The following is a 27076-nucleotide window of genomic DNA, read 5'->3' as shown; positions in this document are numbered from 1 at the left end:
ATTAAGTGTCTTAAATTTGTCAAAAAATAAATGTATCTATATCTAAAAAACGTATAGATACATGTAATATTTCGATATTTAATATGCGACGGAGGGAGCAGGCTGCAGCAACTACAGAGAAGTAGAAGGATTCTGTAGTTCCTTCGGAAGAGAATTGGAATTTGGAAACGGACGAGAAAATAGGCAGTCTCGGATTTCTTTTTTATGCGGGTGCAGCTGACCCCCCTTGGCCCAACGTGGCCTGGCCTCGCTACTGGTCTAGCCGTTTCCAAATTCTTTCACAAATATCTTTTTACGAATCGTTTGCAATGACCTGGCTAATATTGGTAGCGTTGTACACAGTAGCGAACTCTTTTTGTGGGGCATTAGGGTTAGAAAACCTGTAGCCTAGTTTACTGTTAGGTTGTGTTTGCCACTGCAATGGATTCTCATAATCATGTTTGTCTCGATCATCGACTTTTGCCTATTTTATTGTTTGGCTAACGATTTTTCTGTTTCTGTGTGTAGTTTTTCACAATAGATAATAAAATAGGTTCGCTCAACACAGTTTAGCAACCATAAACTGACCCTTGGTTTTAGTAGATGACTTCATGAAATGTCTACCTCACCGTACTCCGAATTATATGTATTTGAATGCCCGGCTAATAAATTCTCCAATGAATAAGGAAAAAAACTGACCTTGCTTCACGAAAAATCGGGTTCTACAGAAATGAGGATCGAAATTTTTAAAAACAAAGACCGAACACAAATAAACCAAAATTTCGGTTCGTCTATTCGATCCACCGAAGAACTTGAACTAGGCTAGGAAAAGGAAGAGTGGCCCTATAAAATTGACTGGGCTCGGAGAGATCTAGTTGGACTTTGGGTTAGCTAAGAGATTTTCTACAAGTGAACTTTTGGAAAGGAAAGAGTGGATGGGTATTGAGTGCGTGGAAGAATAGCTAGTCGGTCCTCGGGTTGGCCGGAAGAATTTTTTTATGACTTCGGGCTTATTCGAGTTTCCAAAGTAAAATTCCGAAGTGCAATGTTAATTAAAATGGACCGAATCAAAAAATCGAAACCCGAATAGACCAACAATTCGGTCTATTATGGTTCGATTTGATTCGGTTTTCAGTCCAGGGGCTGTAATCTCAAGTTCTCAACCTGTGGAAACTGGAAACTGACAATTAGCATGCTTGTTCATTTTGCCTTTACGGATCACCACCGGGCTGGTTTTCTTGGGTTCAATTAAGAAGCTCTTTCTGGCACGAATCTTAACAGCAAAGGCCCAAACTATGTGGGCTGTCTGTTTGTTTCAACCTAGTTTGTCCAGAGGCCCAAATATTGGTCCTATGAAAAAGAAAACGGGCTGATTTTTGTTTGCAGGAAAAAAAGGGCTGATTTCACGGTGAACAAATAGCTGATGTCACGTTCATGCCCATCGCAGACAGGGAATCCACGTACTGTGATGTGACACTGCTCGGGCGTTGTTATTAAAGGTTAGACGTGGATACCGTTTTTTCCTTGTCGAAAGACAGAGAGATAGTACCTCAGTAGGATACTGATGAAGTACGATCAAATCGCATCGATTGTGTTCCAAAAGCACTGCTACATTTTCCCTTTTTCGAAAAGAAGGGAACGCCGCTGTTGTTACGTTAGACTAGATTTCATCTCCCTGCGGTCTGCAGGTTGCACAAATCCGTCCGACCGTCCCCGCGATGTCAAACAAACATTTTCCTGCGTGCCTTTCGGCTCCACGTTTCACTCCAAACACAACACGCGTAGTGCCCTTTCTCGCCACGACGACCTGCACGCGCTCGGTGCCTGCTGCTGCTGCTGCCGCCGCCGCGTGTAATTCCTAGTGGAGACCCAACCTTCCAACGACGGCAGCAGTGAGTGACCCGTCCCCACGACAGCTATGGCGCCGCACCATCGCCACCGGAAAAGAAGACCCGCAGCCCTCAACTCGATCTCCTCGCTAATCATAGCCAGACGGCTCATCCTCACCAACCGCTACCCTCAAAGCCTCTGGCCCGATCGGCACCATCCAACAGTCGATTCATGGCCAAGATTTTGCTGTAGCCCTCTAGATTGTTTGATGACTCCATATATAGCTCTGGCCGCTGCTCTGCTCTTTGGAAGCTAGTGCTCGTCGTCGGAGTCTTCCTCCCCTCCCTTCAGCGCACTCATTTGCAAAGGATTGGGGAAGGAAACAAGCTAGATTTGCTGTTGATAGCCAGCACGTACGGAGTGGCGAAGCAGAAGATGGCGACGGCGCGCTTCAAGGTCCTTGAGATGGCGCTGCGGGCGTGCGTGGTTCCCCTGGCCGTGGCCTCCCTGTGGGAGATGGCCACCAACAAGCAAGCCGATGACACCTACGGGGAGATCAGCTTCTCCAACCTCTCCGGCTTCAAGTGAGCTCGCCTTCTTTCTCCTCAATCCCACCCTTCTGCAGCCTAATTTTGTGTTCAATTTCGTTTTTTTTTGTTTCTCTGCCAGGTATTTGGTTTTCGCCAACGCCATCACTGCCGCCTACTCCGTGGCCTCCATCCTGCTGTCGTCCATCAAGTCCTTCGCTCGCTACGACTGGCTGATTTTCCTCCTAGATCAGGTCCGATTTCTTCCTCTTCTCCCCTTTCAAAATCCAGACACAGACTCCACTCGCTCTGTATATGTAACTTGGGCGGCGCTGCAGGCGGCGGCGTACCTGCTGGTGACGTCGTGCTCGGCGGCGGCGGAGCTGGTGTACCTGGCGCGGGAGGGCGACAAGGAGGTGTCGTGGGGGGAGGTGTGCTCCTACTTCGGCCGGTTCTGCGGCAGGGCCACCGTGTCGGTGGCGCTGCAGGGCGCGGCCCTGCTCTGCTTCGTCGTGCTCTCCCTCGGGTCCGCATTCAGGGTCTTCAGCAAGTGCGACGCCCCCTGTCGTCCCGGTGCTGCCGCTGGCTCCAAGCAGCCAGAGGGCCAATTTGCTTACTGATGAGTCACAGTTCAGCGTTCAGTCCCTGATGCTTTGGACTAGCGTTCCTTACTTACTGATGTATGCTGATCCTGGATGGGTTGTGAAATAAAATTTTAGAGAATCAGCATTGTTCCGGGGTTGTTTGTACTTAGCATGCAGATGTTGGAACCTCTGAAACAAACGAGACTGAAACCAGGTTGATAGATGGCCTTCAGGATCTGGCCATGTGCCCATGGTAACGTTGGTTCTCCAGCTCTTCTGTACATGCCAAGAGCCCGTGACAGCAAATCAACAGTGTTAGAAAGCAAAAACTGTGCTCTCACGAGAGACCAAATAGTGCAGCAGCATCTTGACAGGCTTCTGACCCGATCACTGGTGCAGTACCTGCATAGGACAGTTCTCTTTTTCTCTCTGTCTAGAATACACCTAAGCACAGAACAGTTCTAGCGGTAATCACGCCGTCGAATGGCCATAGAATCTTCAATCACAAACCTGGCCATGAATCTCAAGCACATCTCTACTGCAAATTAAATTACAACATCCACAAGAACACAAAACAGTACAGGCGTCTGTCACTGAAAATCCCCACGAACTACTTACTGTTTGAACCCTACCTTACCAAGCTACTACTAAAACAAACAAACACTGGCGAATTGGCAGCAATGCCGGTTCTGGATCATCGATCCATGGATTGGATCTGGAATTTACCACTTGTAGCGGCGGAAGATGGCCTCGGCCTGGGCGTTCTTGTATGCGCTGCATCCGACGAGGTAGAGGAAGACGAGGGCGACGGTGGCGACGACGAGCGCGATGTTGGCCCTGTGCCACTGGCTCCGCAGCGCCGCCAGCAGCCCCGCGCGGCACGACTCGCACTCGTAGCACAGCTGCGCCGGGTCGTTGCTCCACAGCCCGCAGTCCGGGTCCGCCGCTGGCCGCGCCGGGCTCGTCCACACCGTCGGGCTCACGTACACGTGCCCGCACACCGACGGCGGCTTGCAGCACCCCGACTGCATTCCACGCCAATAACCGAACCACAGATTTCAGATGAGCAATTTTCAGTTAAGTTAACTGAGTTTAATCTGTCATCAGATAGACTAAAACAACAACAAATACAGAAATTTATTTGAGTATTACTCGTCTTGGAGCTTTCCCTGTAGTCAGATCTGAATAAGGCGTGGAAGATGGAGCCAGATAGACTCTTATTTATCCTAGAGACGCGTGAACATCTCATCTGAGTCAGAGGGACCAAGCACGCGGCGCGGCGTGCAGAGACAGACAAACTCTCTGCAGATGAGGGCATCGAAATGCTGCGTGCGGCCAGTGGCCACTCCAAGAACCGTGCTCCCAACCAAGTGCCCTGAACCCCAGAACTAGGTGGAGATAGTACTAATTAACACTGGCCTCTAGAACTAATCACACTCCCCTGAGCACCGACCCACGCGACCCCTGCCTCCGACACTGTCCTTTGCTCTTTGCTTGGAACTAGGCCAATAGGCCAATAGGAACAGCGTTTTGGGATATTGGTCAGGCCACTGAGATTTTCTTCAGTCTAGTTTCAAAAGAGTTTCTCTTAAACCTTAGCCACCAAATTGGTTCCCAGATTCGCCTTTTTGTTTTGAGATGACTAGTTTATGTTTTTCGTTTGTTTCATTGAGATTCTGTTAGACCCCAGATGTATATCCGGTTCCTACTGGAGTAGTATATCCTAAGACGTGAGAGTATCTGTTTTTAGCTCAACTGATAAATACCTATGTCTAAGCTGTCGATGCTGAATGTTTGATGTATCGTATAGACTTAAAACTTGTGTGCAACTTGATTGATTTAAAAATGATATCACGCCCGACAAAGTAATTGTCCATTGAGCAGTTAATATTCGCAGTCTGTATCAGTTTCAGGTTTGTTCCAGAAAAGAGCTTAATTACGCGGACCTACGCACGGATTCCCTGGATCATTTGGCATTTTCCGCACCGGGAAAAGCGGGATGGCCCGCATTACAGTGACACTGAACGATGCCCACGCGATGCGGTGTCCTGCCAGTGCTTTTCTACGCGCCCTGTCAGAAAGTTGTCATCTGATACCTCCCCTCCTCGTCTAGTAACATCTCAGGAGGCCAAGAGATGGCCTGATGCCATGACACTTCTAAAGCACATTTCCACACCATGTCTCAGCTACAAGTGTCTCTACCTACCAATGCGTTTGCTCGAGGTGTCAAACAGAGACGATCCGTCGACATCACAATTTCTTTTATGGAATCCTATGTTTGCGAAGGACATATTTGGTAGCAGCAATAAATCATATGGCTAAACAATGACACAAAACCTGCGGACTAGAAACAACAATGCCCAAATTTACTGACGATAAGGACAGAGATTATATGGGATGGGGATTGGCTATGCCGTAGTACCTGGAGGGGCGTGAGGTTGGACTGGTAGAACTGGTCGGCGGTGACGAAGCTGGCCTGGCGAGCGAGCTTCTTGCAGGTATCAGAGACGGCAAGGCAGGACCGGATCCCCTCCCACCGTCCAGGGTCATCAGAGACATACCCGCGGAGCCACATGGAGAACCCGTCGAGGCGGTACTCGTCGTAGTTGCGGCCGAGCACCGGGTAGGCCCCGGACCCCCTGGTGACGGCGAAGGCGAAGGCGAGCAGCGCGATGAGGAGCACGATGAGCGCCGCCATGGCGAAGAGGTAGAAGGCCAGGAGTCGCCTGCGGTTCCAGTAGGCGCCGACGAATCCCGCCAGGGCCGTGAGGAGGATGAGCCCGCCCAGGATCGCCACGGGCCACCGCGCCAGCCGCGCGCACTCCTCCCCCTGGGCCGAGGCGAACCAGACGCCGGAGGCGATCACGGGGAGCGCGCAGATCAGCGCCATCAGGGTCACGCACGCCGTGATGTTGTTGCTCACCGCCATGGCGTTTTCTCTCCTGCTGCTGCTGCTGCTGCTCTGCTGTGTGTGGCTTTCCTTCGTGGGTGGGGGAATGGGCGATGCGTCCTGGGCATAAAAAGGGCTTTGCGGTTTGGGGGAAAAAGGTGGCAGGGGTTAGGATGCTCTCAAAAAAGAAAAAGGTGGCAGGGGTTAGGAGTTACTAGGAGTTAGGAGGCTGACATGCGGGGACCCGGAAAAGTTTGGCAAGCGCCGAGCGGCGAGCCAGCGTGTTAAGCGTGTGTGGGGAAACTAGGAATGTTTTGGACAAGGTTTGTTTTTGCTTTCACATGCCAGTGCCACGTCGATCCACTGGCTAGCTAAGGAAAGACGAAAAGACTTGGGCAGCAGTATATGGACCAGTAGGTCGACAAGGATGGAGTGTAGCTTAGTATAATGGCCGGACGATGAATGGAGCCCTGACCGATCAGTTTGTCGAGTCGGGAACAACTTTTGGTTCTCAACGCAGGAGCATGGGCCTGTTTGCTTAAGTGGGCTTTATACGGGCTATCAATCTATCATCTATTGAGCATAGACTCTCTCTTCTCGTGGCCAAAGAGCATAACATCGAAGCTCTCCTTTCGCTTGTTGAACTCCCGTGAAATCGAGCTGTATTCACAGAGATTTCCCTCCTTGTGATTCTTCACCACATTTGAACAATCTGAAGCAACCTGCACCCTTTGCTCGTTAAGATCGCGAGCTAGAGCCAGGGCTTCACAACAAGCAATAGCTTCAAGGATTTCTGGTGATGAAAGGCCTTCGATCGTGACCCCAAGTAGGCCCCTATCTCGTCGCGACAGACAGCTGCCACAGCTCCCGAGTAACCAGACCGGGATAGGGCAGCATCAACGTTGATCTTTACTAGCCCTGAGGCAGGAGGAATCCACCTAGGCGACTCTGTAGGCCGTCCAGCTTGGGTGACAGTCCCCTGTGACTTAACGAACGGGATCTGGATATCATCAAGGAAGCGCCGGATAAAACCGACGGTAGAGAGTGGACTTTGGAATTCCTGATCATGAATAGCTCGCCGACGTGCCCACCAGATTGCCCACAGCGTAACGAGAATCTTCGTCAGATCTTCATGCTTGCATGTCTCAAAGAGCGTGGCCAACCAAGTTCTTGCATTAGCAGACACACTTGTAGTGACATGTTCCATGGCCTCCTCATCAATCATTGCCCACACACAGCGAGCCATAGGGCAGTGTATATGTGTCTCTGGAGTCTGACCTCACCTGTAGGGATGGAGTTCCTAGCCAGGCGCCAGACGAAAACCTTCACCTTCGAGGGGACTTTTGCTTTCCAGAGGGAGGACCGTTGCTTGCTGGTTTTCTCAACGTCAGAACTTGCAGGACGCCTATCCAACCAGTCCTCTCTTCTTTTCTTCATCTCAACAATCATACGGTAAGCAGATCTCACAGAGAAGGAACCCGACTTCTCAAAGTTCCACGCCCAGTGATCCTCCTGTTGCATGGTGCTCAAAGGAATATTGCGAAGAATATCACGATCCGTAGCATAGAAGTGCTCTTCAAGCATATCAACTTTCCAGGTACAGGAAATGCTATCGATGAGTTCAGACACTAGCACAGGTGGTTGCATGGAGCGAGCATTGACTTAAATAATCTTGAGGAAGCCAGTTATCAGTAAATCCTGGAGCATACTCCGTAGGGTGTTTTTCTTTTTTTTGAGACAAGCATACTCCGTAGATGGTAGATCAAGAACAATGGAGTAGGTCACAATCGGCCCACATGACTTCCCTTTTCCTCATAGCCCAGCTTACCGGCCCACTTCGACTCCCTTCCGAGGCCCGCACGCTCTTCCGTTCCGTCCAGTCGAGGAGCGTTGCGTGCGCCGGTGGGTCCATCCCTGCGACGAGGCCCCCCTCTCCTCTCTCTCCAGATTCCCAACCGGCGTCTCCCTGATCCCGCGCTTGCTCCGGCGGCGAGCATGGCGTTCGGCCGACGGCACCGCGGGCCCTCGCTGCCCGCGCTCCCCTTCCTCCTCCAGACGCTCTCGCTGCTCGTGCTCCTCGCCTTCTCCTCCTCCGCCGCTGCGCCTACTGCGGCTTCTCCCGCCGCGATGCACAACAACAACTGGGCCGTGCTCGTATGCACCTCCCGCTTCTGGTGAGCCCTCCCTTGTCCTTTCAGCGCCATGAACTCAGCTCTCTGTTCGCTGCTCGCCTAGTCGACTCATCGTTAGCATTCGCTGGGCATCTATTTGCTGTGGAACAATGCGACTGACTACAATTTAGTGCGTTCAGGTTCACCGTGCCAAATGATGTAGTAGTTGGGTGTTTAGAGAAGCTAGGGTTTTGCTGCAAGTGCTAACTAGTTCGCGCGGTTCATACAAGGGCCTATTAACTTGTCTGTGTATTTACGAGTTTATGGTTTACTGATTCCTGTTTGCTAACTAGTATATCAGTTTATAGAGCGATTTGATTTTGTCTCAGTGGCTGGTGTCCTATTTGTGCTTTTCCTCTTCTGATTGCAACGTGTTTTAATTTTTCCGGTATGGCTTGAGATCTGAGTGAGTGTAAATTGATTAGCACCCATCCATTTTCTCTAACACTGATGGCTTAACCATAGAATGCAAGTACAGCAAGAACAAGTGTCTTCAAACAAATGTTTGTGTGTGAACGGATGCACATTCGTTAAGTCGTGTTAACGAAGGCTCGTTTTGAAAGAGCGTTCGGTTTGAGGCGCAAGATTGCTTCTCCAACTATCAATAGCATGTTACTGACTGATAATCGTATATTATCTGGTAGACATTGGGTTCTCCTGCTTATCCCTTTGATCGTTTGATTCTGACATTATTGCTAATGTTCTGCAGGTTTAATTATCGACATATGGCCAATACTCTGTCTTTGTACAGGTAACATGTGTTGCTAATATCATGTGCAATTTTCAATTCGTATTCTTTATAGAGCTTATTGTTTACTAGCTAATATAACGTTTTCTTTTTCCAGGACTGTTAAGAGATTAGGAATACCTGACGAACGGATAATACTTATGTTGGCAGATGATATGGCTTGTAATCCTAGGAATAATTATCCCGCCCAAGTGTTCAACAATGAGAACCACCAGCTTAACCTTTATGGTGACAATGTCGAGGTGGATACCGTAGCTCAATCATATTGTCGTAGTTTCCTGTTCCCTCCATTTTGGAATATTTTTCCATGTCCATCGTGTGCACATACAAAGGAGGCACCAAATCTATGAAATACTACATTGGTGCACCTATGACGACTATGACTGCTCAACCGGTTTTACAGCATTAAAGTAGAGGGACATTATTCAAATATTACACAATGTTAATTTCCCAGTTGACAAATATTATGAAGCGATGCCTCCTGAGAAAATAGATAGGTATTGAGAAGTGAGGGATACTTAAGATCTCTAAGCAGTGCAATTTGGTCATTTGGTGATTTAGTGAGTGTGACAGTTGAGAGTTTACTACACTAAAAGCTCGCCAAGTACAGTGCACATCAGTGATAAGTAATCTTATATTTATTATCTTTGCAACATAATAACTGATCTTAGTACCCTGATGCTGCTCTTTTGGTTTTCTAACAGGTTGATTATCGAGGTTATGAGGTGACCGTTGAAAACTTTTTAAGAGTTTTGACAGGTAGACATGAGAGTGCGGTACCACGATCAAAGCGTCTTTTAAGTGATGAAGGAAGCCATATTCTTCTGTACATGACTGGACATGGTGGGGATGAATTTTTGAAGTTCCAAGATAATGAAGAACTTCAGAGCCATGATTTAGCAGATGCAGTAAAGCAAATGAAGGAGAAGCATAGGTGATGTTTCTTGATAGCTCTTGCCTTAAATTATCTCTCCTCATCCTCCATTTTTTATGCAGAGAAGCTCAAAAATGAAATCAAGGGGTTATTTAATTATCAACATTGGGATGATGGCTTGCACCCTTCATTTCAGGGTTCATTACTCTAACATTTTCTCTTGCAGATTTAAAGAGTTGTTGATAATGGTAGATACATGTCAAGCTGCTACTCTCTTTTCACAGGTTTGTTCCACTATTCTAGTTGCTACAATTTGCTATATTTTAACTGATCAATGTTTTTTGTACAGTTCACAAATGGCCTTTTTATTCTTGCAATGACACATGTTATACATCTATAATAATTCCCCACAGTTTTTTTGGAAGGCTTGCATTTTGAAAATGGTGTATGGATGCAACTTGTTGCAGATTTGACTTTCCAAATATTATTCATATGATTTTATTTGGTTACTTAACATCGGCTGTATTTGTAAATTATTTTGTATACTAAATAGCAATTTGACATATAGGAAGGCCAAAGACTGTGCACTGCTGTTGTGCTAAGCATTTGGATAAGCACTTATTGTGTTTTGAACATTATTTTTTAATAATATTCCACATCATTATAAAATTTACATTGCTGCAGCAGATTTGATGTGTTCTATATCTGAGAACTCAAAGCTGTACGCCTGTACCTGAAATATTTTGCATCTGCAGCTTCACTCACCTGGTGTTTTGGCAATTGGTAGCAGCATGAAGGGTGAAAATTCTTACTCTCATCACCTTGACTCGGACGTGAGAACCTGCGCTCTGTTCACAATTGTTTTAGATAGTTTGCAAACTTATTATGCCTTGTTGTCACTTGTCATGAAGCTGTTAATCGGATATATTTCTGGTGGCAGATTGGTGTCTCTGTCGTGGATAGATTTACTTTCTATACACTTGCGTTCTTTGAGAAGCTGAACATGTATAGCAATGCATCATTGAACAGGTAAATTAGATTTTACCTTCTTTTCTCATATTTTGCATTATAGTTGGAAGTTCATCAATTGTCTACGTGCCAAGTATAATTCAGGCCAATGTTCTATATAATAAATCATTATTCACTTTTTTGGGGGGTTTGGTATTGACTTTGTGTTTAGCCAGTCGAGGTCTTACTGGGATGTGCAGTTACATGATAGAACTTGCTTCTCTGTTCTGTATTTGATATAATGATGTCCTTCCATCTGACGTTTTCATGCAATGCATTCAATAGAAGTTCTACATCATTTGGGTTCTTTCTGTATCATTGTGCTTTTTTGGAACTCTATAAAGTATTTTAAATTCCTGGCTCGCAACTGGTAGGCTTATATCGAACTGCAGTGGATTTAATCCCATGATCCATGTTAACTGTTTTTTGTGATCCCTTAAGAAAGTAAGAGCAGTTGTTTGTGTATTCTAAACTACATGCAATAAATACAATCCTATATTTCTACGATGTAGCTGGGTAGCTTAAGTAACATTCAGTGTTCATCTTGTATTTGCAGATTAGCATTTAGTGTTATAACCTTCGCTTTTACCTTACAGTCTTTTCACCTCATACAACCCTTCCATGCTGCTGTCTACTGCATATTATCGGATGGATCTTTATGAGCGTGCCTTAAACGAGGTAATTGCGAGATGAGATCTGTTTCTACTCCATCATTCTGTTGTGTATGTCTAAGCTTCTTAATTTCTATTCTGTCTTTGACCAGGTCCCTGTGACAAATTTCTTTGGATCAGTCATGAAGACTATTCACACTGATTCCGCGTACACAGGCTTCTTAGCTGCACATGACACAGAAACACCATTGTCTATCAACCATGGCATGTTACAGAATGAAGCTAGCTCAAGAAGATCGAATATGGAAGAGATGAAAGTGAGTTTGAATAAGTTTATGAGATTTATATTTATTTGAGAAACTAACACTTCGAAAATTGCAACATTTAGGAGGCACAATTAAGGTCCCATGGATGGACAGAGATTCTGCAGGAACAGCTGGAAGGCAAAAAAACTGAAATTGTTGTGATGTATGGTCTGGGGACGATGGGCATATTGTTGGCAATTTCAACCTGGTTGTCAATGTAGACTTTGAATTGTGCTGTTAACAGACTATCATCTTCCAGATAAAATTGAAGCAAACAATGAAAAAGAAAAAGAGAAAAAAGAGGAAGTGAGATATTTCGGTAGTCAAAATTTTGTATATTTCTCTTTTACTTCATTAGTAGTATCCTTTCAGTTTAGAACATAATTCTTGTATAGTGTTCATATGGTATGTTCTATTTTTTTTTGGCAATGTGCCTTGCTATTTAACATGCTTTTGCGGTGGGACATTTTATTTCATTATTGTCTTTTCAATTTAGAACATAATTATTGTATATTTTTCAAAGGTACGTTCTTTTTTTGGCAATGTAGCTCGTTAGTTAACATGCTTTTGTGGTGGGACATTTTTATGCATTTCTGTTGCAGCTGCTGCATCACATGTATCGTAAGTCTGATTGTTAATTGATCTCCCTACCTACCCTATCTATATCTAGGATTAAAAAAAAACATTAGTCAAAGCTCAAAACTTTCAAATTTCTGGATGTTTCTTATACAGATCCACGTCAGTTAATTCGGGACTGAGGGAGTATAATACACTTTCACGTTCTTCTTCCAATCTTAAATATTTAACACTTGGTGGTTTATGTTTTATTAGGACTAAATCAGTACAATATTTACTCTCCATTCATCTCCCATGCAGTTCATTGCATCCTATAATGATCTTACGTGTATGTGCTGTGCTGTAAAAGGTTGCTTAAAACCAAACATTTGTTTCCATATGAAGGTTTTTGTCGGAATATGTTGGTCTTTTTGTGCATGTTAATATGTGAGGTAACAGAAAGGCGTGTTTTGTACGCTCGTGCACCAAGCTAAGATGCTGGTCCTGAGCCTCATAGAACTATATGCAAGCTCAGCCCATGGAACTATAGAACTGTGGAAATACTGCTATGGCAAATAAAACGAGCATATATTCTGTTTCATTTAGGGGAACATTGCACTTCAGCATGTTGCTCAGTGGCATCTATATTCATTAGTTGGCTAATGTAGAGATAAGTTTTACACTTATTAATTATTCTTACTAGTATAAGCAGTTAAGCACAAGACTACCATTTGTCCTTTGAGTTTTCAGACATTACATTTTGTTGATCATCTTAGATGCTGGATCTGTATATTGTCCCTTCGTTATGGCATCAACACTTCTACAGAACGATGTCTCTTTGTTTTTTGAACGGGCATGCCATAACGATTGCTATACCTTATGGCTTTACGATTTATATGCTGTGAAACTCTATATCTAACAGAAAATAGTGGTTATACACTGATTTGTAAACCACTAAACCTTATGGAGATTATGCTAGTTCGTGTGATGTGATTTGGAAATTTGTAGTGCTTGTCAGCAAGCTGACTTTGCAGCGTTGGTGGCTGTATCCTCTTCCTCTGCAAGAGTGGGATCAAGAGAAGGCAAAACTCTTAAATATCACTGACAGGTCGTGCCTATGTATGATGAGCTACTTCACATGGTGACAAAAAGTTTGTTTCCATCTAGTTCTGCCATAAAGTTGGGATGGTGATCCATTGTGGCAGTACCGGAAGTGCCCATCTTGGATATCAATATTACACACACCTACAGAAGTATTGAAGCAACGGACAGATGAGTGTGCTGATTGCACTTACAAGATCTGTTATCTTGATCTATTCTGATTCCAGAGTGACCTGAGTTCAGGACAGCTTGGGTACGTATACTGTACAATAACAATATGGTGGATGGTTTAGGCACGCCGTTTTGGATGTGTTGTTGCATTATACTCCCTCTGTTCCTGAATACTTGTACTTTGCACTAAAACCACGACAAGTATTTAGGAACGGAGGGAGTACTTTATATAGATCAGTTCAGTGGGGTGCAAATTATTGCCGGAGTTTTATGATAGAAAAGCATAGTAAAAGCGTTTTTGCTGTCTCGGTGTTCTCCATTAAGGTATGGTCCCAGAGATCTACACTTTACCTCAACCATCAATATCTGGGCGCCTCTTTATGTGTTATCTTCTTTGCTGTATGCCCATTGTTCAGCAAACAGCAGTTAATTATGTTGCCCTTTCCAGAGCTGAATTTGTTGTTTCTACTGACTCAGTTGGCGGTGTGTCACATGCAGATGAATGAGGGTGTGGGCAAAATTAAATGCCAAAACTGAAAGATCGTACATGGAAAATAGTGGATGAACTAGCTGACATTTTGTGGACTCGGATGCTGGCTTGTTGGCTATATGTGATAGTCTGCGCCAGCCCCCTTTGGAAGAAGCTGAAGCTTGAACTGTTTGCATTATGGTGTTGCGCATAGGACGTCATCTGAGTGACAACATGCCTCCAACTGTCTGTTATGCCAACCCCGAACTGTATCCTTGGTATTGGCATGCTAGGTGTTTCGAGGAATATGTTGACATCTACACATGATGATCAGTATCCTAGTCTGGAAGCTGGGTGCTGGAAATGCCAAGAGCTTGTGGCTCATATTACTATTTCGGCTTCTGCCGGTGAGGCAGGAGGTTGCCTTGTCAAAGATGAGGATTTCTGGAATTGCACAATGTTTCCTGGCTACAAAATTTGCCTAAAGATGAGGATATAGTGTGAAGGCAAGTTGCTTGCAAGATGCATGAGTACATCTGCATGTGAGATTATTACCTTAGAGCCAACACCTAGACATACTCTTCCCTCACCACTTCTCATATGTTTTCTGTTATCCTTTGCATATTATCATGGGCGCTTTCTGGGAAAGAATGAGAGGCATGTTAGGGGTTGAATTCTGTTGCTAGGGGATCGGGAGAACCTAGTATCAGCTAAGCCTATTGATAACTAGAGTTAGGCAAAAGGGGCATGTGAGAGGCCTGGGCCACAATTATGCAGTGTCGTAGCATGCTTTTCGTAGCTCAGACCTATGAACTGATTAGCTCAACGCCGCTGCTCGGTTCTTCCTCTGATTCTTTGAAATATCCTGCAAAGAGAAGGATCACGCGTCTCCTCCTACAAGGTTGTTTAGTGGGTTAGCGATAGGGTGAGCTCGTTATGATTAGCCTTGACTGTCCCTTTGCATCTTCTCTATTGGCACCCACGTTCTGTAGTACGATGTATGCTGTTGAATATGAGATCCTCTGCTATCCGAAGTTTATAATTACATGGTTTTGTGAGTCCAACGCGCACGCTAGGTTTTGTTGGGTTGTGAGTTGTGACTTGTGAGGATCCACGCAAGAAGAACACCAAACGTCCATTTTTTATGGTAATATTGTTCCAGTGCAACTGTGCCAGACCAAAAGGGTGCACCAGAGACGTTAACATAGAACAAGGATATGATCTGGAAAAACGCTAGTACTATCTTCGGGTCTCAATAAATGGTTAAGTATGACGAGACGGAGGGTTGGTATAGTGCTTTTGTTAGGTTCACTGACTTTCCTGTTGCATTGTTATCCATGTTACAAAACAACTATAGGAGATTAGGAGTGTAGGAACTAGGAAGGGGGCTGTTCCCAATTCGAGGTTAAAGAACAACGGCCATTCTTATCAGTCACTCAAGCTACTACTAAAATGTGATATCTACAAGTATGGCCAACGGCCTGTGTTTGGTTGAAATGCGTCGGAAGTGTAGGGTTAAGTATGCAGGTGTGAGGGATGGAATTATGACTAGCAGTGGCGGATCTGGTATATAATCATTGGGTTCAAATGAACCCAATGGAATTGTTAAATCCTTCACTAATTTATTACACCATAAATAAGGGGACTGAACCCAATGACTTTTGTTTCTACCTTCGCACTAGTCACTATTTTCAGTACTCACGAAGTGTTTTTTTGTTTCTTTCTGTCAAAGGAAGCATTATTCTTGTCTGCCATGATGTAGAAAAAGCTCAGAATTTCCTTTTAGGGCTGTTTTTCTCAACGAAATACCAACGGTTCATGGTCATATCATTCGTATGGCCTTTCTTCTTTTATGTGGTCCATGCATAGCCAGCTTGTACTTGAAGCACTCCCTTGCATGGCGCCTGTTTTGCTTCCTTAGATTTGTTTCTGTTTTCGTGTGATCTAGAGAAAAAGTTAATCACGGACCTTCAGTTTTCTTTCTTTCTTGTACAAACAAGATCTTAGATCCATGCGTAGAGTAGAGTAGAGTAGAGTAGAAGCCACCCCAAGCATGACCCGGCAAGTACGACGCGTGTACAGCGTACAGCGTACAGGCAGACACCTTCATCACGCATGAGTACGTACATCCCTGCTGCGCTGGCCCTTTAATTTGTCCGTCTCTCCCACACAAAACAAAATGCACATGAGAGAATACTGTGGCGAGAAACCGAGAAGGATGCCTTGTAAGTCGATCTTGTCAGATCTTCCCTCGATCTGCAGTGTCTGCTCTAATTCCCCTTTTCTGATGGAACATATGCCAAAGTGTGCTTGATCGATCCTTTTTGTTTTCATCGACATCTTTCCTTCCGTCCTCCCTCCATCATCTGATAATCTCGTTCACATGCTCCGTCCGTACTAAAATAAATGACTTACATTATGGATTTTTAATTTTAATACAAATTTGCATCATTTATTTTGAGACGGAAAAAATATATTTTTGGTTATTGGTCAAAATGAAGGTGGATAGAACAGGGCAAGCTTTACGTAGAGTGATAGTACATAAATATCACTGAAGTTGTGTGACGGAACCCGTTTTGTTTAGCAGGAGGGAATGGATAAGCGTGCAAGGTTTTGATGGCCTACGGAGACGTGCACTGCCGACCGTCCATTATGCGTCTGCACATTTTGTGTGAAGGGGAGATCTTTATTGTCTCTTGTGTTGAGAAACACAAGCAGCTTAGCAGCAGAACGTCCGTTGATCCTCTGCTTTGCTTCAGGGATATGCTTAATTAGTAGACGACGACATTACTACTCACGGATGCGTGCACGTGACGTGCGTACGTTGTACTGATGGTGTGTGCAAGCATATACTCCGTATATATACGCCTTCTTGTCGCCTAGTACTAACTACTATCTGAGACGTTGCTAACGACAGTGTCATGGTCTGGTCTGGGGTACGAGGAACCTACGTACTCATACTGGCCACACACATGCATGATCTTCATGTTGACTAATTAAGTAGAGTCACAGAGTACTTCAGAATACCCGTTTGCGCCTCTAACTATATGAAAAGGGAAAAAAATGATCTACCCAAAATATTTGAGGCATTTTTTTTTCAAATGATGTATTCCTTCCGTCTCATATTAAATGCCGAAATATTACATTTATCTAGACGTATTTTAGTATCTAGATACGTCCATATTTAGACAAAGTTAAGTAAGTTAATATGAGACATGGAGTTCAAATGACTCATGAAAAACTCTTGAGGAATATACGAGCCGAGAAATAAAATGACCTGGCATGATCGCCGTTCTTTCTCGTCCGTACCAGTGGCACTTGCAGAATTTGCCATCTGTGTCCAGCACGCACACATTTTTCAGGGGAATCTAGGAGCACACATCTAGGGAAATGTAACAACAGGCACCCGTTTCTGAAAACGCATCCCTGAGACCCGTGTCAGGTTTCCCTTCAATTGCCACCGGCATTGCATTGATGCGTTCTAGTAATAAATTTTGCGTGGATCATATTGTGTTTCTCTATCGTGTTCAAAAGTCTAGGCCCAATTTGAAACAAAGATTTCCATACTCCACGTACTGATATCTGGGAACGCGGTAGGAGGCGCCTCTTCTTCTCTCCCGAAACTTCCTCCTGCTCTTCGTCTAGCTGGCTGGAGAAGAGGGGGATGGGGGCTCGCTCCATGTTATATATTCCTCCCCATAGTTGTTGCTTAGAGGCGTTTATGATTGTTTGCCGTAGTAGGAGCTGGCCGCCTGATCTGGGATATCGCCGGTGGGTCGCCTTGGCCATCACTCTTGTCCTCGTTGTTGCTATTGGCGCCGACGGCGACGGAGCCCCCTGGTTAGGCCTTGCTCTAATAAAGGTGTCCCTTCGGATCTGGATCTTCCGCTTCACTGCGTTCTTCTTGATGTGACCTCTCGGTTCCAAGGCAAAGAAGAAAGCTGTGTTCGCAGGGGATCTAGATCCTTCGTTTCCTTGCCCATGGCAGCGAGTCCGTACTCGTCCTGCGCTACCCCATCCTCCCAGTCTTCTTCTCCCTCGCAGGTACCCAATAAAAAACCACACAAGAGTTTAGCCACAGTTGATACCAGTGCCGGGGATTCCAACCATATACACCTCACTAGTATTATTAGTTCTCGCTTATTACTTATTTGGCCAACTAAGGGCCGAGTTCTAAGCCGGTGCAAGGGCTTCCTCAGTTTCATGGCGCCAGAGTTCCTGTTCTTCTTGCTGGCATAGTTGTCTTCAATCGCAAGGTACGCCTCCTATGGAACCACATAACCTCCCGACATGGAGACCAAGTTTCTGTTTCTGGCTTCCATGGGCGTACGGCGGTCTTGCAATGGAGATTCACGGTGCTTATCAGTTCTTTGTTTCGCCAGTGCATGAGCTTCTTCAAATCTTTTGGCGTTGGCGATGTGATCCTTCCTCCTGCTCAAATGCGAGCGATCCTGGAGGTAGTGCGGCAAGGCAATCGCCGGCTTCAGCGTGCTTAGGCGGTGGATGCCTCTGCCATGAAGCTATCTGTGCTGAGTCATGAGATGCGTGTCCTTCTTCTGCCTGAGCTTTGGACGCGTTGTCTTCGTTGCAGCCTTGTATTTGTTTTTAGTACCTTGCGCGTGGTCCTTATATGTACTCCTTTGGGGGCTATTCTTGTACTTTCAAGCTTTTAATGCATTGTGGGGTTATCCTTTAAAAAAAGAAATCAAAGAGTTTCGCCTGCAATTTTTAAAATCGCGCATAAAGTTTTTCCTGTTATTTTTAGAATCGTGCATAAAGTTTCATAGGCAATTTTTAGAATCGTTCATAAATTTTTACATGCACCTGCAATTTTTTAAAATCACCCATAAAATTTCACCTGCAATATTTAGAATCGCATATAAAGTTTCACATGCAATATTTACAATCGCGCATAAAGTTCACGTGCAATTTTTAGACTGGCGCATAAAGTTTCGCATGCAATTTTTAGAATCGCGCATAAAGTTTCACCCGCATTTTTTAGAATCATGCATAAATTTTACCTGCACATGCAATTTTTTAGAATCGCCTATAAAATTTCACCTGCAATATTTTGAATCGGGCATAAAGTTTCACCTGCAATTTTTAGAATCGCGCATAAAGTTTCGCCGGCAATTTTTAGAATCGCCCACAAAGTTTCACCGGCAATTTTTAGAATCGCGCATAATATTTCACCTGCAGTTTTTAGAATCGCGCATAATGTTTCAACCGCAATTTTTAGAATCCCACATAAAATTTTATCTGTAATTTTTAAAATTTTATTTTTATTATTTTTGTTGCATTTTTCGTTTCTCCTTTCTCAGCGGCGTTGGTTGTGTTGTGAAGTGTGCTCTTGTGCGATCGGTCGTCTGAGGGGTAGACATTGTCTTATTTTATTGTTATCACTGTTTTTTTTTTCTTTATGCAACGGCCTACCTTTTCGCCGTCGTCCTTCAGCTTCCATTTCCACAGAAACCTCGTGCGCAGGGCGCCGTCCGTCCGTGCCCCTCCTCTGCTTCACAACTCTGTCCAGCGCACTCCAGTCCCCACCAACTTCACTCCACTCCACTCACGTGCAACACCTCCACCGCGTCCTCTCCCTCCGCCTGGCTTTACACGAACACGCACAACACGGTAGCACTAGCAACCTTCCAAAAGGCCGCGGCGGCAAAGCAAACCATCAAAGCAAAGGAACAGTTAAAAAAGAAGAAGCAACGCCTCCCTCCGCAAAGGAGAGCGAGCGAGAGAGAGAGGAGGTTTCATTTGTACCGTTCCCGGCGCCATTGCCAGTTCCCCATTTGCTTGCCAACCTCGGTTAAAACACCCCTTTCCCCCTCATCACACGCTCTTCCCATTGCCGCTGCCGCTGCTACTGCGCCGCTCCGCTCCAAGAATCGCAGTTCACTGCCCTCCGTCGCTCGCTCACGGCTCACCCCAACCGAGGCTAGCAGTATCAAGCAGCCCGACCAAGAAAGCGCGGCACGCAAAGAAAGAGGGATTCTTGCATTGGAGTCCGGAGAGGGAGGTCGTGTGAAGGGAAGGCCAATATATGGCGCCGCCCCGTGTTGCCGGCGGCCGCGGCCTGCTGCTGCTGCTGGCCGTCCTCGCGGCGCTCTGCTTCGCCGTCGCCAATGCCGCCGTCTCCTACGACCACCGCTCCCTCGTCATCAACGGCCGCCGCCGCATCCTCATCTCCGGCTCCATCCACTACCCGCGAAGCACGCCCGAGGTACGCCCTGCGCGCAACGCGCACTGGCCTTGGCCTCCATCCCCCCATGGACATCCAAAATCCATGGCGGGCTCACATCCCTCTCGCTTCCCCGCGCCCAAATGCCGCTTGCTGTTGCTAGTACCGACCAACCAGCTCTGATCCTTGTGTGCGCTCCGCCCGCCGTGCAGATGTGGCCGGGGCTGATCCAGAAGGCCAAGGACGGCGGCCTCGACGTCGTCCAGACCTACGTCTTCTGGAACGGCCACGAGCCGGTCAAGGGCCAGGTACACGCTCTACTAGCCCCTATCTCGCCTTTGCGGCAATCAAATCATCATACCAACCTGCCTTGCATTTGCTGCCGCCGGGTACGAGCTTTCCCTTGGTTACTGATTGTACTAATTAACTGCTGCAGTACTACTTCAGTGACCGCTACGACCTGATCCGGTTCGTGAAGCTGGTGAAGCAGGCCGGCCTCTACGTCCACCTCCGCATCGGCCCCTACGTCTGCGCCGAGTGGAACTTTGGGTACTAAACCATAATCTAAATCCTTCGATATTTGGGCATTTTAGTTTTCTAGCATGATTGCAAATTTATTTATTTAGTACGTTTGTTGTTGCTGCAGTGGCTTTCCTGTTTGGCTCAAGTATGTGCCCGGCATCAGCTTCAGGACAGACAATGGCCCCTTCAAGGTGGTGCCTCTCAAGTCTCACACCAAAAGAACACTGCTGATCTCTTCCATTGTTCACAAACTGTGTGTGCTTTCATTTAAAAAGAATATCATCTGTGCCTGATTTGGTGGTGCTCTGTGGCATTGTAGGCGGAGATGCAGAGGTTTGTCGAGAAGATCGTGTCGATGATGAAATCCGAGAGGCTGTTTGAATGGCAGGGTGGTCCGATCATCATGTCTCAGGTGAGGGAGAGGATTCTTGGTACGCGGAGAATTGACATTTGCAGTACAGATTAAGAGTGGGACCTGAATTGGGAGGCTCTTGCTGATTTGCACAGGTGGAGAATGAGTTCGGGCCAATGGAATCCGCTGGGGGCGTCGGCGCCAAGCCTTACGCGAATTGGGCTGCTAAGATGGCTGTGGCCACCAACACCGGTGTGCCGTGGGTGATGTGCAAACAAGAAGATGCCCCTGACCCCGTGGTACATTTATAGTACTTAACACCTCTCTTGGAAATTACTATAGTACTCCGTAGTTGGTAATTGTATATGCAGATCACTGCTCAGAATAGTTCTAACCTTGTAGTTTCCATTCATGTCAGATTAACACTTGCAATGGCTTTTACTGCGATTACTTCACCCCAAATAAGAAGAACAAGCCAGCCATGTGGACCGAGGCCTGGACCGGGTGGTAAGTTTCCTTGATCTTACTGGTTCCTCTATTCATGCCAATCCAAAATTCCGAATGCGTCATTCCAAACGAGAGTAATTGCATTGTTAATTTGTTACTCTAAATCTCAAGGTTTACGTCGTTCGGAGGGGCAGTGCCTCACCGTCCGGTGGAGGACATGGCCTTTGCGGTGGCAAGGTTCATACAGAAGGGTGGCTCCTTCGTGAATTATTACATGGTGAGTACGGGATAGTGGTCATGCCAGCAATGGCGTTGCAGTGAATGCTTCTACTTGCTCTGACCACATTTACATGTTATGCTGAAGTACCATGGAGGAACCAACTTTGGACGCACAGCAGGCGGTCCCTTCGTCGCAACCAGCTACGATTATGATGCCCCGATCGACGAATTTGGTATGCAGTACACTGCCATGTTTGTCAAACTTGCATTCTTGTCGGGAGCCTAGGCATATTTTTGGAAGTTTACTGCCTGGCTTGATATCTTCCGTTTGACATCTTGATTAGCATAGATTGGGTTCATCTGACAAATTCACATGTACACCCCAGGTTTGCTTAGGCAGCCGAAATGGGGTCACTTGAGGGACCTGCACAAGGCCATCAAGCAGGCTGAGCCTACCCTTGTTTCTGGTGATCCTACAATCCAGTCACTGGGAAACTACGAGAAGGTTAATGCTGCTAGAAACTTGATGTCTTGAATAATCTATCCTCGAAGTGCCACGTCAATTGAATATTCATGCATTAATCATTTCCATCAGGCATATGTCTTCAAGTCGAAAAATGGAGCTTGTGCCGCGTTCCTGTCAAACTACCACATGAATTCAGCCGTGAAAGTCAGGTTCAATGGAAGACACTATGACCTCCCTGCTTGGTCTATCAGCATTCTGCCAGACTGCAAAACCGTGGTTTTCAACACTGCAACAGTAAGGGAACCCTGAACCATAAATATATCTGTGAATTAGGCTAGCGGATCTTATAGTCTAACGAGCAATTGTGACAATTTTGTAGGTGAAGGAACCAACTCTGCTGCCAAAGATGCACCCGGTGGTACGTTTCACTTGGCAGTCGTACAGCGAGGACACAAACTCACTGGATGACAGCGCATTCACAAAGGATGGTCTGGTCGAGCAGCTTAGCATGACATGGGACAAGTCAGACTACCTATGGTACACCACATTGTGAGTGACTGACCTTGATAATTGATACAGTTAATATGCACCAATTATATCCGAAACCGTACGAAATTTCCTTGAAACTCTGGTTTACGCTTGTTGCAGCGTTAACATTGGTCCCGGTGAGCTCTCGAAGAATGGCCAGTGGCCTCAGCTCACTGTATACTCCGCTGGGCACTCGATGCAGGTTTTCGTCAATGGGAAATCATATGGTACTAGCACTTTGCTACATGGCGTTTCAGATCAAATCAAGATCCAAATTACAAGGACCCTCCTTGATTATCTTTGTGTTGCAGGTTCTGTCTATGGTGGTTTCGAGAACCCCAAGCTGACATATGATGGACATGTGAAGATGTGGCAAGGTAGCAACAAGATCTCCATTCTGAGTTCAGCAGTTGGCCTTCCTGTAAGTCAGATCACAGCTCAATTTATGCCCTGGAATTATCTCAATGAATTTAAAACTGTTTGTAACACTGGTATATGGTATTGCTGTAGAATGTCGGGGACCATTTTGAGAGGTGGAACGTCGGTGTCCTCGGACCGGTGACCCTCTCCGGCCTAAGTGAGGGGAAGAGAGACCTGAGCCATCAGAAATGGACATATCAGGTACATCTGACACCAGGCCCTCTAAGATCCTTAGCTCAAGTTCGGTCAGAATCATACCGACTTCTGACTCTCGCCCGCACAGGTCGGCCTGAAAGGCGAATCGCTGGGGATCCACACTGTCTCTGGGAGCTCCGCCGTTGAGTGGGGCGGTCCTGGCAGCAAGCAGCCACTAACTTGGCACAAGGTCAGTGCTAAATAAGATAATGCACTAGTGTGGATAAACTGTTCCATTGCACATTTGAGCCTGACAAAAATTAGTTCAAGTTCAATCAGCTACATCGTCATCTGATAATATATTTCTGTTCTTTCCATTACTGAATTCTTGTGACGATCATCATGATCAGGCCTTGTTCAACGCGCCGTCGGGGAGCGACCCGGTGGCGCTGGACATGGGGAGCATGGGGAAAGGGCAGATGTGGGTGAACGGCCACCACGTCGGCCGGTACTGGTCCTACAAGGCGCCCTCCCGCGGCTGCGGCGGCTGCAGCTACGCCGGGACGTACCGCGAGGACAAGTGCCGGTCCAGCTGCGGCGAGCTCTCCCAGAGATGGTAAGTTCAGACTTCAGAGTTCAGACAACAACGCTGATCCCATGCTGATAACTAAGGACTTGTTTACTTAAGAGTTATAAGACGACATGAAAATCTGCAGGTACCACGTGCCGCGGTCGTGGCTGAAGCCGGGTGGCAACCTGCTGGTGGTGCTGGAGGAGTACGGCGGCGACGTCGCCGGCGTCACCCTGGCGACAAGAACACAATGAAGAAAGATATCCCTGCTGATTCATCTCTTACTATATTTCACATTCTGCGATGGACATGCGAGATAGGATAGGAGTAGCATGGTCACGCGGTGCTCGCCCAAGGACTTTCCACAGATAACACTAGTGCACACGCAGACGCAGGCAGCAGCTACAGGTAAAAAGCAGGAGATGGTATTTATTGGATGCGAGTGGAAATAGTTGGTTGAGGTGCCATCCATCAGTGATTGCGGCCGCAGAAACGGCAGCTGCACCTGCACTTGCAATCAATCTGCCAGCCAGCCGATTCAATTCTTTTGAATCTCATGTGACTCAAAAATAGGAATAACACTTTGCTACCACCACAGTACTCCAGTGTATGAGGTGTTTACTGTTACTGCTTGTGACAGGTTTTTTGTACTGCATTTGCAACATTTGGGTCAAATATATGGTGCACGAACATTGCCCGATCCATGAAGTACTACTAAAAGTTTGATTTTGGAAGGTTAATAATAGCTTGTTGTTACTTACCGGGCCCCATTCTTGAGACATTTTCGCGAGGAGTGGTTGCTTGCTGTCTTGGGAATGTCAGCATGGGAGTGAATTCTATCTATTTAAGGTCATGGGCCAAAACTGTGAGTAGTACCAAGAAATTGAACTTCGCAATGCGGGGAGAAGAGATGGCGCACCTGTGACTCCAGTGCTTTGTCTGCAGTGCTTGTTTCTCTGCCCCGATCCATATCTGACACGCAGATGACATTTATTATGGGACAGGCGCTACTACTACTGTGTGTCTGTGCGAAACACAGCTGGTCAGCGCGTGAAAGCTGGAAAAGTTTCAGAAACAACGCAGGAGAGGAGAGCGGGAGGGGGGAATCCAGAGAAATGTGGCGCCAAAACTGAAGCGGGAGCTGAAATTGCAAGTTTGGGCTTTGGAACCATAAGGATAAGGTGGGGCTGGTGGGCCTCTGCGGGCCGTCTAAACCAACCAACGAGCCCCCCTCAAGGTGTCAAAACAAAGAGAGCCCCTCAACCAGTTTCCACCTGTTCTGGGCCGGCCTTGTTTTTACCTTTCAGTATGGGCGTGTTGCGTGCCCGTTACGGAAACGGGCTCTTTCTCCCTCCCTCGTCCGTTCCTGCTTTCTCAGACTCCGCTGCCGACCCAGATCGATCTACTCCCACTCCGCCTCCCGCCGCACATATACCTCGCCGTCCTTCTCCTCCCTGTTCCCCATCCGCCACGCTCGCGCGCCGACCAGCCATCTGATCCTCTCCGGCGGTGCTGATGGCGAGTGTCCGCATGTCCCGTCGGAACAACGGTACTTACCGCCGTCAATCATCGATCTCTCGGTCTCACCGGCGGTTATTGATTTATGGGAACCTTCTCCTCGAGCAGATGCAGATGTCGTCGGCGAGTGCATCGAGAAGCTCCACGAGAAGCGGCGCGCGGCGCGGGAGGATGGCGTGAAGGCCCTCGTGGCGGCGCTCGAGGGCTTGGTGCCCGTCGACGAGCTCGACTACCGCTACTTCACCGTCTTCGACCGCTGCTGCGCCTCCCTCCTCCTCCGCAAGGCCCGCCTCGCCTACCGCGCCATCGGCCTCCTCGCGCTCACCGTCGACCCCGCCCCCGACGCCGGCTGCTCCAAGGACATCCTCGACAAATCCCTCCCCATCCTCGAGAAGACGCTGCAGTCGTCGTCGTCCTCCGACGCGGCGGCCGCTCTCGAGTGTCTCGCGGCCGTGACCTTGGCCGGCGCGCGGCGCCTGGAGGACGCGGCGCCGTCCATGAAGGCCGTCCTCGGCGTGATCGAGCGCACCGCCGGAGAAGACACAAGCACTGATCTGGTCGTCCTGCCCGCCGCCGTGTCTGCGTTCTCGGTGCTCCTCACCACCGCGGGCGACTTGTTGAGGACGTGCCGCTGGGGCTCCTTCAGAGAGGTCATGATCCCGTTCGGCGGCCTCGCCGAGCTCCTCGAGTCCGGCAACCCCGCCGTCCGAATGGCCGCGGGCGAGGTGCTGGCCGTGTGCGCCGAGCTCAACCTGACGCGGCACGCCTCGCCCGGGGACCAGGAAGCGCTCGAGACCAGAGTGTTCGAACTGGCATACGAGGCCGGCGACAACGAGGATCAACAGGTTCTCTTCCAGAAAATCGCGGCCGTGCTGAGTGATGAAGAGTGCCCGAAGCCGGAGGAGTCGATGGCGCCGCCGCCATCGTCGTCGAGCGGGCGCGGCGTGCTCAGGACATCGACGCTGGCGAGGATGGTCCAGCTCAATTTCCTGAAGCGGTTCCTTGGCAAGGGCTTCGACAAGCACGTCCAGGGCAACCCACTCTTCCGCGAAGAGGACTCCAGCGTCGCCGTCGCAGATGAACTGCCAACCGAGAAGATCAGGCAACGGGATTGCCGGACCGAAAAACAGAGGAGCTCGGCCAGGAGGATGGATCGTGACATTGGATGGGAGAGCAAGAACAGATTCCCGCACTATGATTAGTCCATGGTTTAATTTCTTTAGTTACTTCACTGATCGTGATTCGTGACATTGGATGGGAGAGGAAGAGTACTAGTACCTAGTAATTCGGGGAGGATTTAGATTGCTTATTCAAGTTACTTTTGCTGGCACCACGTTATTTTTGGAACATTTTACAATTTACATTGTGGTCGAAACTCCAGAGAAAACAAGTATATTGTACTAGCTCCGATGCATATAAAGTGTCGCCCAGGGAGTACTGTGTTAGTACAGTGAGTTCTGTAGACACAGCAAATTTTAAGTTCACACTCATTCATTTCGGAGTATCTATGTAAACACAAAATTTCAACACTGAACAGTAGCACTCAACCTGTATACGCACAATTAGCTAGGTTGAAAACTAAACTACGATTCATATACTCCCTCCGTTCCATATTAAGTAACTTTCTATTACATGTATCTATACGCATTTTAGACATAGATATATCCATATTTGGACAAATTTGAGTCACTTAATATGTGATGGAGTGAGTAGAAAAAACCTAACCCAGGCCCACACCAAACCGAACGGTATCGACCAAGAACAACAGAACAGAAGAGACCAAACCACACCCATTTAAAACAATATTAAAAAAAACTATCGCAGTTTAAATCCCTCTCCGATTAACGGAAAAATGATAACAAACTATAGCAATATATATTTTTTATACTCT

General features: G+C 47.0%; 5 protein-coding genes across 6 annotated transcripts; 4 read left to right on the top strand and 1 right to left on the bottom strand.

Annotated features, from left to right (window-relative positions):
• Window positions 1-1820: 1820 nt before the first annotated feature.
• LOC100836967 (CASP-like protein 2D1) lies at window positions 1821-3143 on the top strand. The gene is made up of 3 exons (XM_003571666.4): window positions 1821-2393; window positions 2479-2590; window positions 2675-3143. Exons 1-3 carry the CDS (start codon window positions 2245-2247, stop codon window positions 2954-2956), a joined length of 543 nt encoding a protein of 180 aa, XP_003571714.1. The 5' UTR covers window positions 1821-2244; the 3' UTR covers window positions 2957-3143.
• Window positions 3144-3417: 274 nt separating this feature from the next.
• Window positions 3418-5957, bottom strand: LOC100835423 (tetraspanin-2). The gene is made up of 2 exons (XM_003571663.4): window positions 5343-5957; window positions 3418-3945 (listed from the first exon to the last, which is right to left on the bottom strand). Exons 1-2 carry the CDS (start codon window positions 5847-5849, stop codon window positions 3643-3645), a joined length of 810 nt encoding a protein of 269 aa, XP_003571711.1. The 5' UTR covers window positions 5850-5957; the 3' UTR covers window positions 3418-3642.
• A 1758-nt stretch (window positions 5958-7715) lies between these two features.
• On the top strand, window positions 7716-12040 carry LOC100834211 (putative GPI-anchor transamidase). The gene is made up of 10 exons (XM_003571659.4): window positions 7716-7984; window positions 8691-8732; window positions 8827-8971; window positions 9434-9663; window positions 9830-9887; window positions 10359-10436; window positions 10544-10632; window positions 11208-11289; window positions 11375-11539; window positions 11611-12040. The coding sequence occupies exons 1-10, from the start codon at window positions 7806-7808 to the stop codon at window positions 11746-11748; spliced, it is 1206 nt and encodes a 401-aa protein (XP_003571707.1). The 5' UTR covers window positions 7716-7805; the 3' UTR covers window positions 11749-12040.
• A 7037-nt stretch (window positions 12041-19077) lies between these two features.
• Window positions 19078-24425, top strand: LOC100842758 (beta-galactosidase 4). 2 transcript variants are annotated; one of them, XM_010235743.3, is made up of 18 exons: window positions 19091-20049; window positions 20220-20315; window positions 20444-20556; window positions 20654-20720; window positions 20849-20941; window positions 21037-21180; window positions 21300-21388; window positions 21500-21605; window positions 21693-21780; window positions 21934-22052; window positions 22143-22307; window positions 22393-22562; window positions 22662-22768; window positions 22853-22962; window positions 23052-23162; window positions 23245-23346; window positions 23507-23712; window positions 23813-24425. In XM_010235743.3, the coding sequence occupies exons 1-18, from the start codon at window positions 19870-19872 to the stop codon at window positions 23919-23921; spliced, it is 2175 nt and encodes a 724-aa protein (XP_010234045.1). In that variant the 5' UTR covers window positions 19091-19869; the 3' UTR covers window positions 23922-24425. The 2 variants fall into 2 exon arrangements, with proteins under 2 accessions (XP_024318052.1, XP_010234045.1); XM_024462284.1 differs by having other exon boundaries at window positions 19078-20049; window positions 22662-22962.
• Window positions 24426-25041: 616 nt separating this feature from the next.
• LOC104583473 lies at window positions 25042-26683 on the top strand. Its single transcript, XM_014900658.2, has 2 exons — window positions 25042-25216; window positions 25294-26683. Exons 1-2 carry the CDS (start codon window positions 25183-25185, stop codon window positions 26385-26387), a joined length of 1128 nt encoding a protein of 375 aa, XP_014756144.1. The 5' UTR covers window positions 25042-25182; the 3' UTR covers window positions 26388-26683.
• Window positions 26684-27076: the final 393 nt, after the last annotated feature.

Source organism: Brachypodium distachyon, chromosome 3, assembly GCF_000005505.3.
Source record: "Brachypodium distachyon strain Bd21 chromosome 3, Brachypodium_distachyon_v3.0, whole genome shotgun sequence".
Classification (NCBI taxonomy): domain Eukaryota; kingdom Viridiplantae; phylum Streptophyta; class Magnoliopsida; order Poales; family Poaceae; genus Brachypodium; species Brachypodium distachyon.
The sequence above is the reverse complement of the archived record's forward strand: the minus strand, read 5'-3'. Positions and strand labels throughout refer to the sequence as shown.

Bases quoted from the DNA above. Each gene is read 5' to 3' on its own strand.
- LOC100834211 (XM_003571659.4), top strand. From the start codon at position 7,806: ATGGCGTTCGGCCGACGGCACCGCGGGCCCTCGCTGCCCGCGCTCCCC. The intron at 8,972-9,433 runs GTGGATACCGTA...GTTTTCTAACAG, and splicing joins TTTATGGTGACAATGTCGAG to GTTGATTATCGAGGTTATGA. The intron at 9,664-9,829 runs GTGATGTTTCTT...TTTCTCTTGCAG, and splicing joins CAAATGAAGGAGAAGCATAG to ATTTAAAGAGTTGTTGATAA.
- LOC100835423 (XM_003571663.4), bottom strand. From the start codon at position 5,849: ATGGCGGTGAGCAACAACATCACGGCGTGCGTGACCCTGATGGCGCTG. The intron at 3,946-5,342 runs GTACTACGGCAT...CGTGGAATGCAG, and splicing joins CCAACCTCACGCCCCTCCAG to TCGGGGTGCTGCAAGCCGCC.
- LOC100842758 (XM_024462284.1), top strand. From the start codon at position 19,870: ATGGCGCCGCCCCGTGTTGCCGGCGGCCGCGGCCTGCTGCTGCTGCTG. The intron at 21,389-21,499 runs GTAAGTTTCCTT...CTAAATCTCAAG, and splicing joins ACCGAGGCCTGGACCGGGTG to GTTTACGTCGTTCGGAGGGG. The intron at 22,308-22,392 runs GTAAGGGAACCC...ACAATTTTGTAG, and splicing joins TGGTTTTCAACACTGCAACA to GTGAAGGAACCAACTCTGCT.
- LOC100836967 (XM_003571666.4), top strand. From the start codon at position 2,245: ATGGCGACGGCGCGCTTCAAGGTCCTTGAGATGGCGCTGCGGGCGTGC. The intron at 2,394-2,478 runs GTGAGCTCGCCT...TTTCTCTGCCAG, and splicing joins TCCAACCTCTCCGGCTTCAA to GTATTTGGTTTTCGCCAACG. The intron at 2,591-2,674 runs GTCCGATTTCTT...GCGGCGCTGCAG, and splicing joins TGATTTTCCTCCTAGATCAG to GCGGCGGCGTACCTGCTGGT.
- LOC104583473 (XM_014900658.2), top strand. From the start codon at position 25,183: ATGGCGAGTGTCCGCATGTCCCGTCGGAACAACG. The intron at 25,217-25,293 runs GTACTTACCGCC...CTCCTCGAGCAG, and splicing joins CATGTCCCGTCGGAACAACG to ATGCAGATGTCGTCGGCGAG.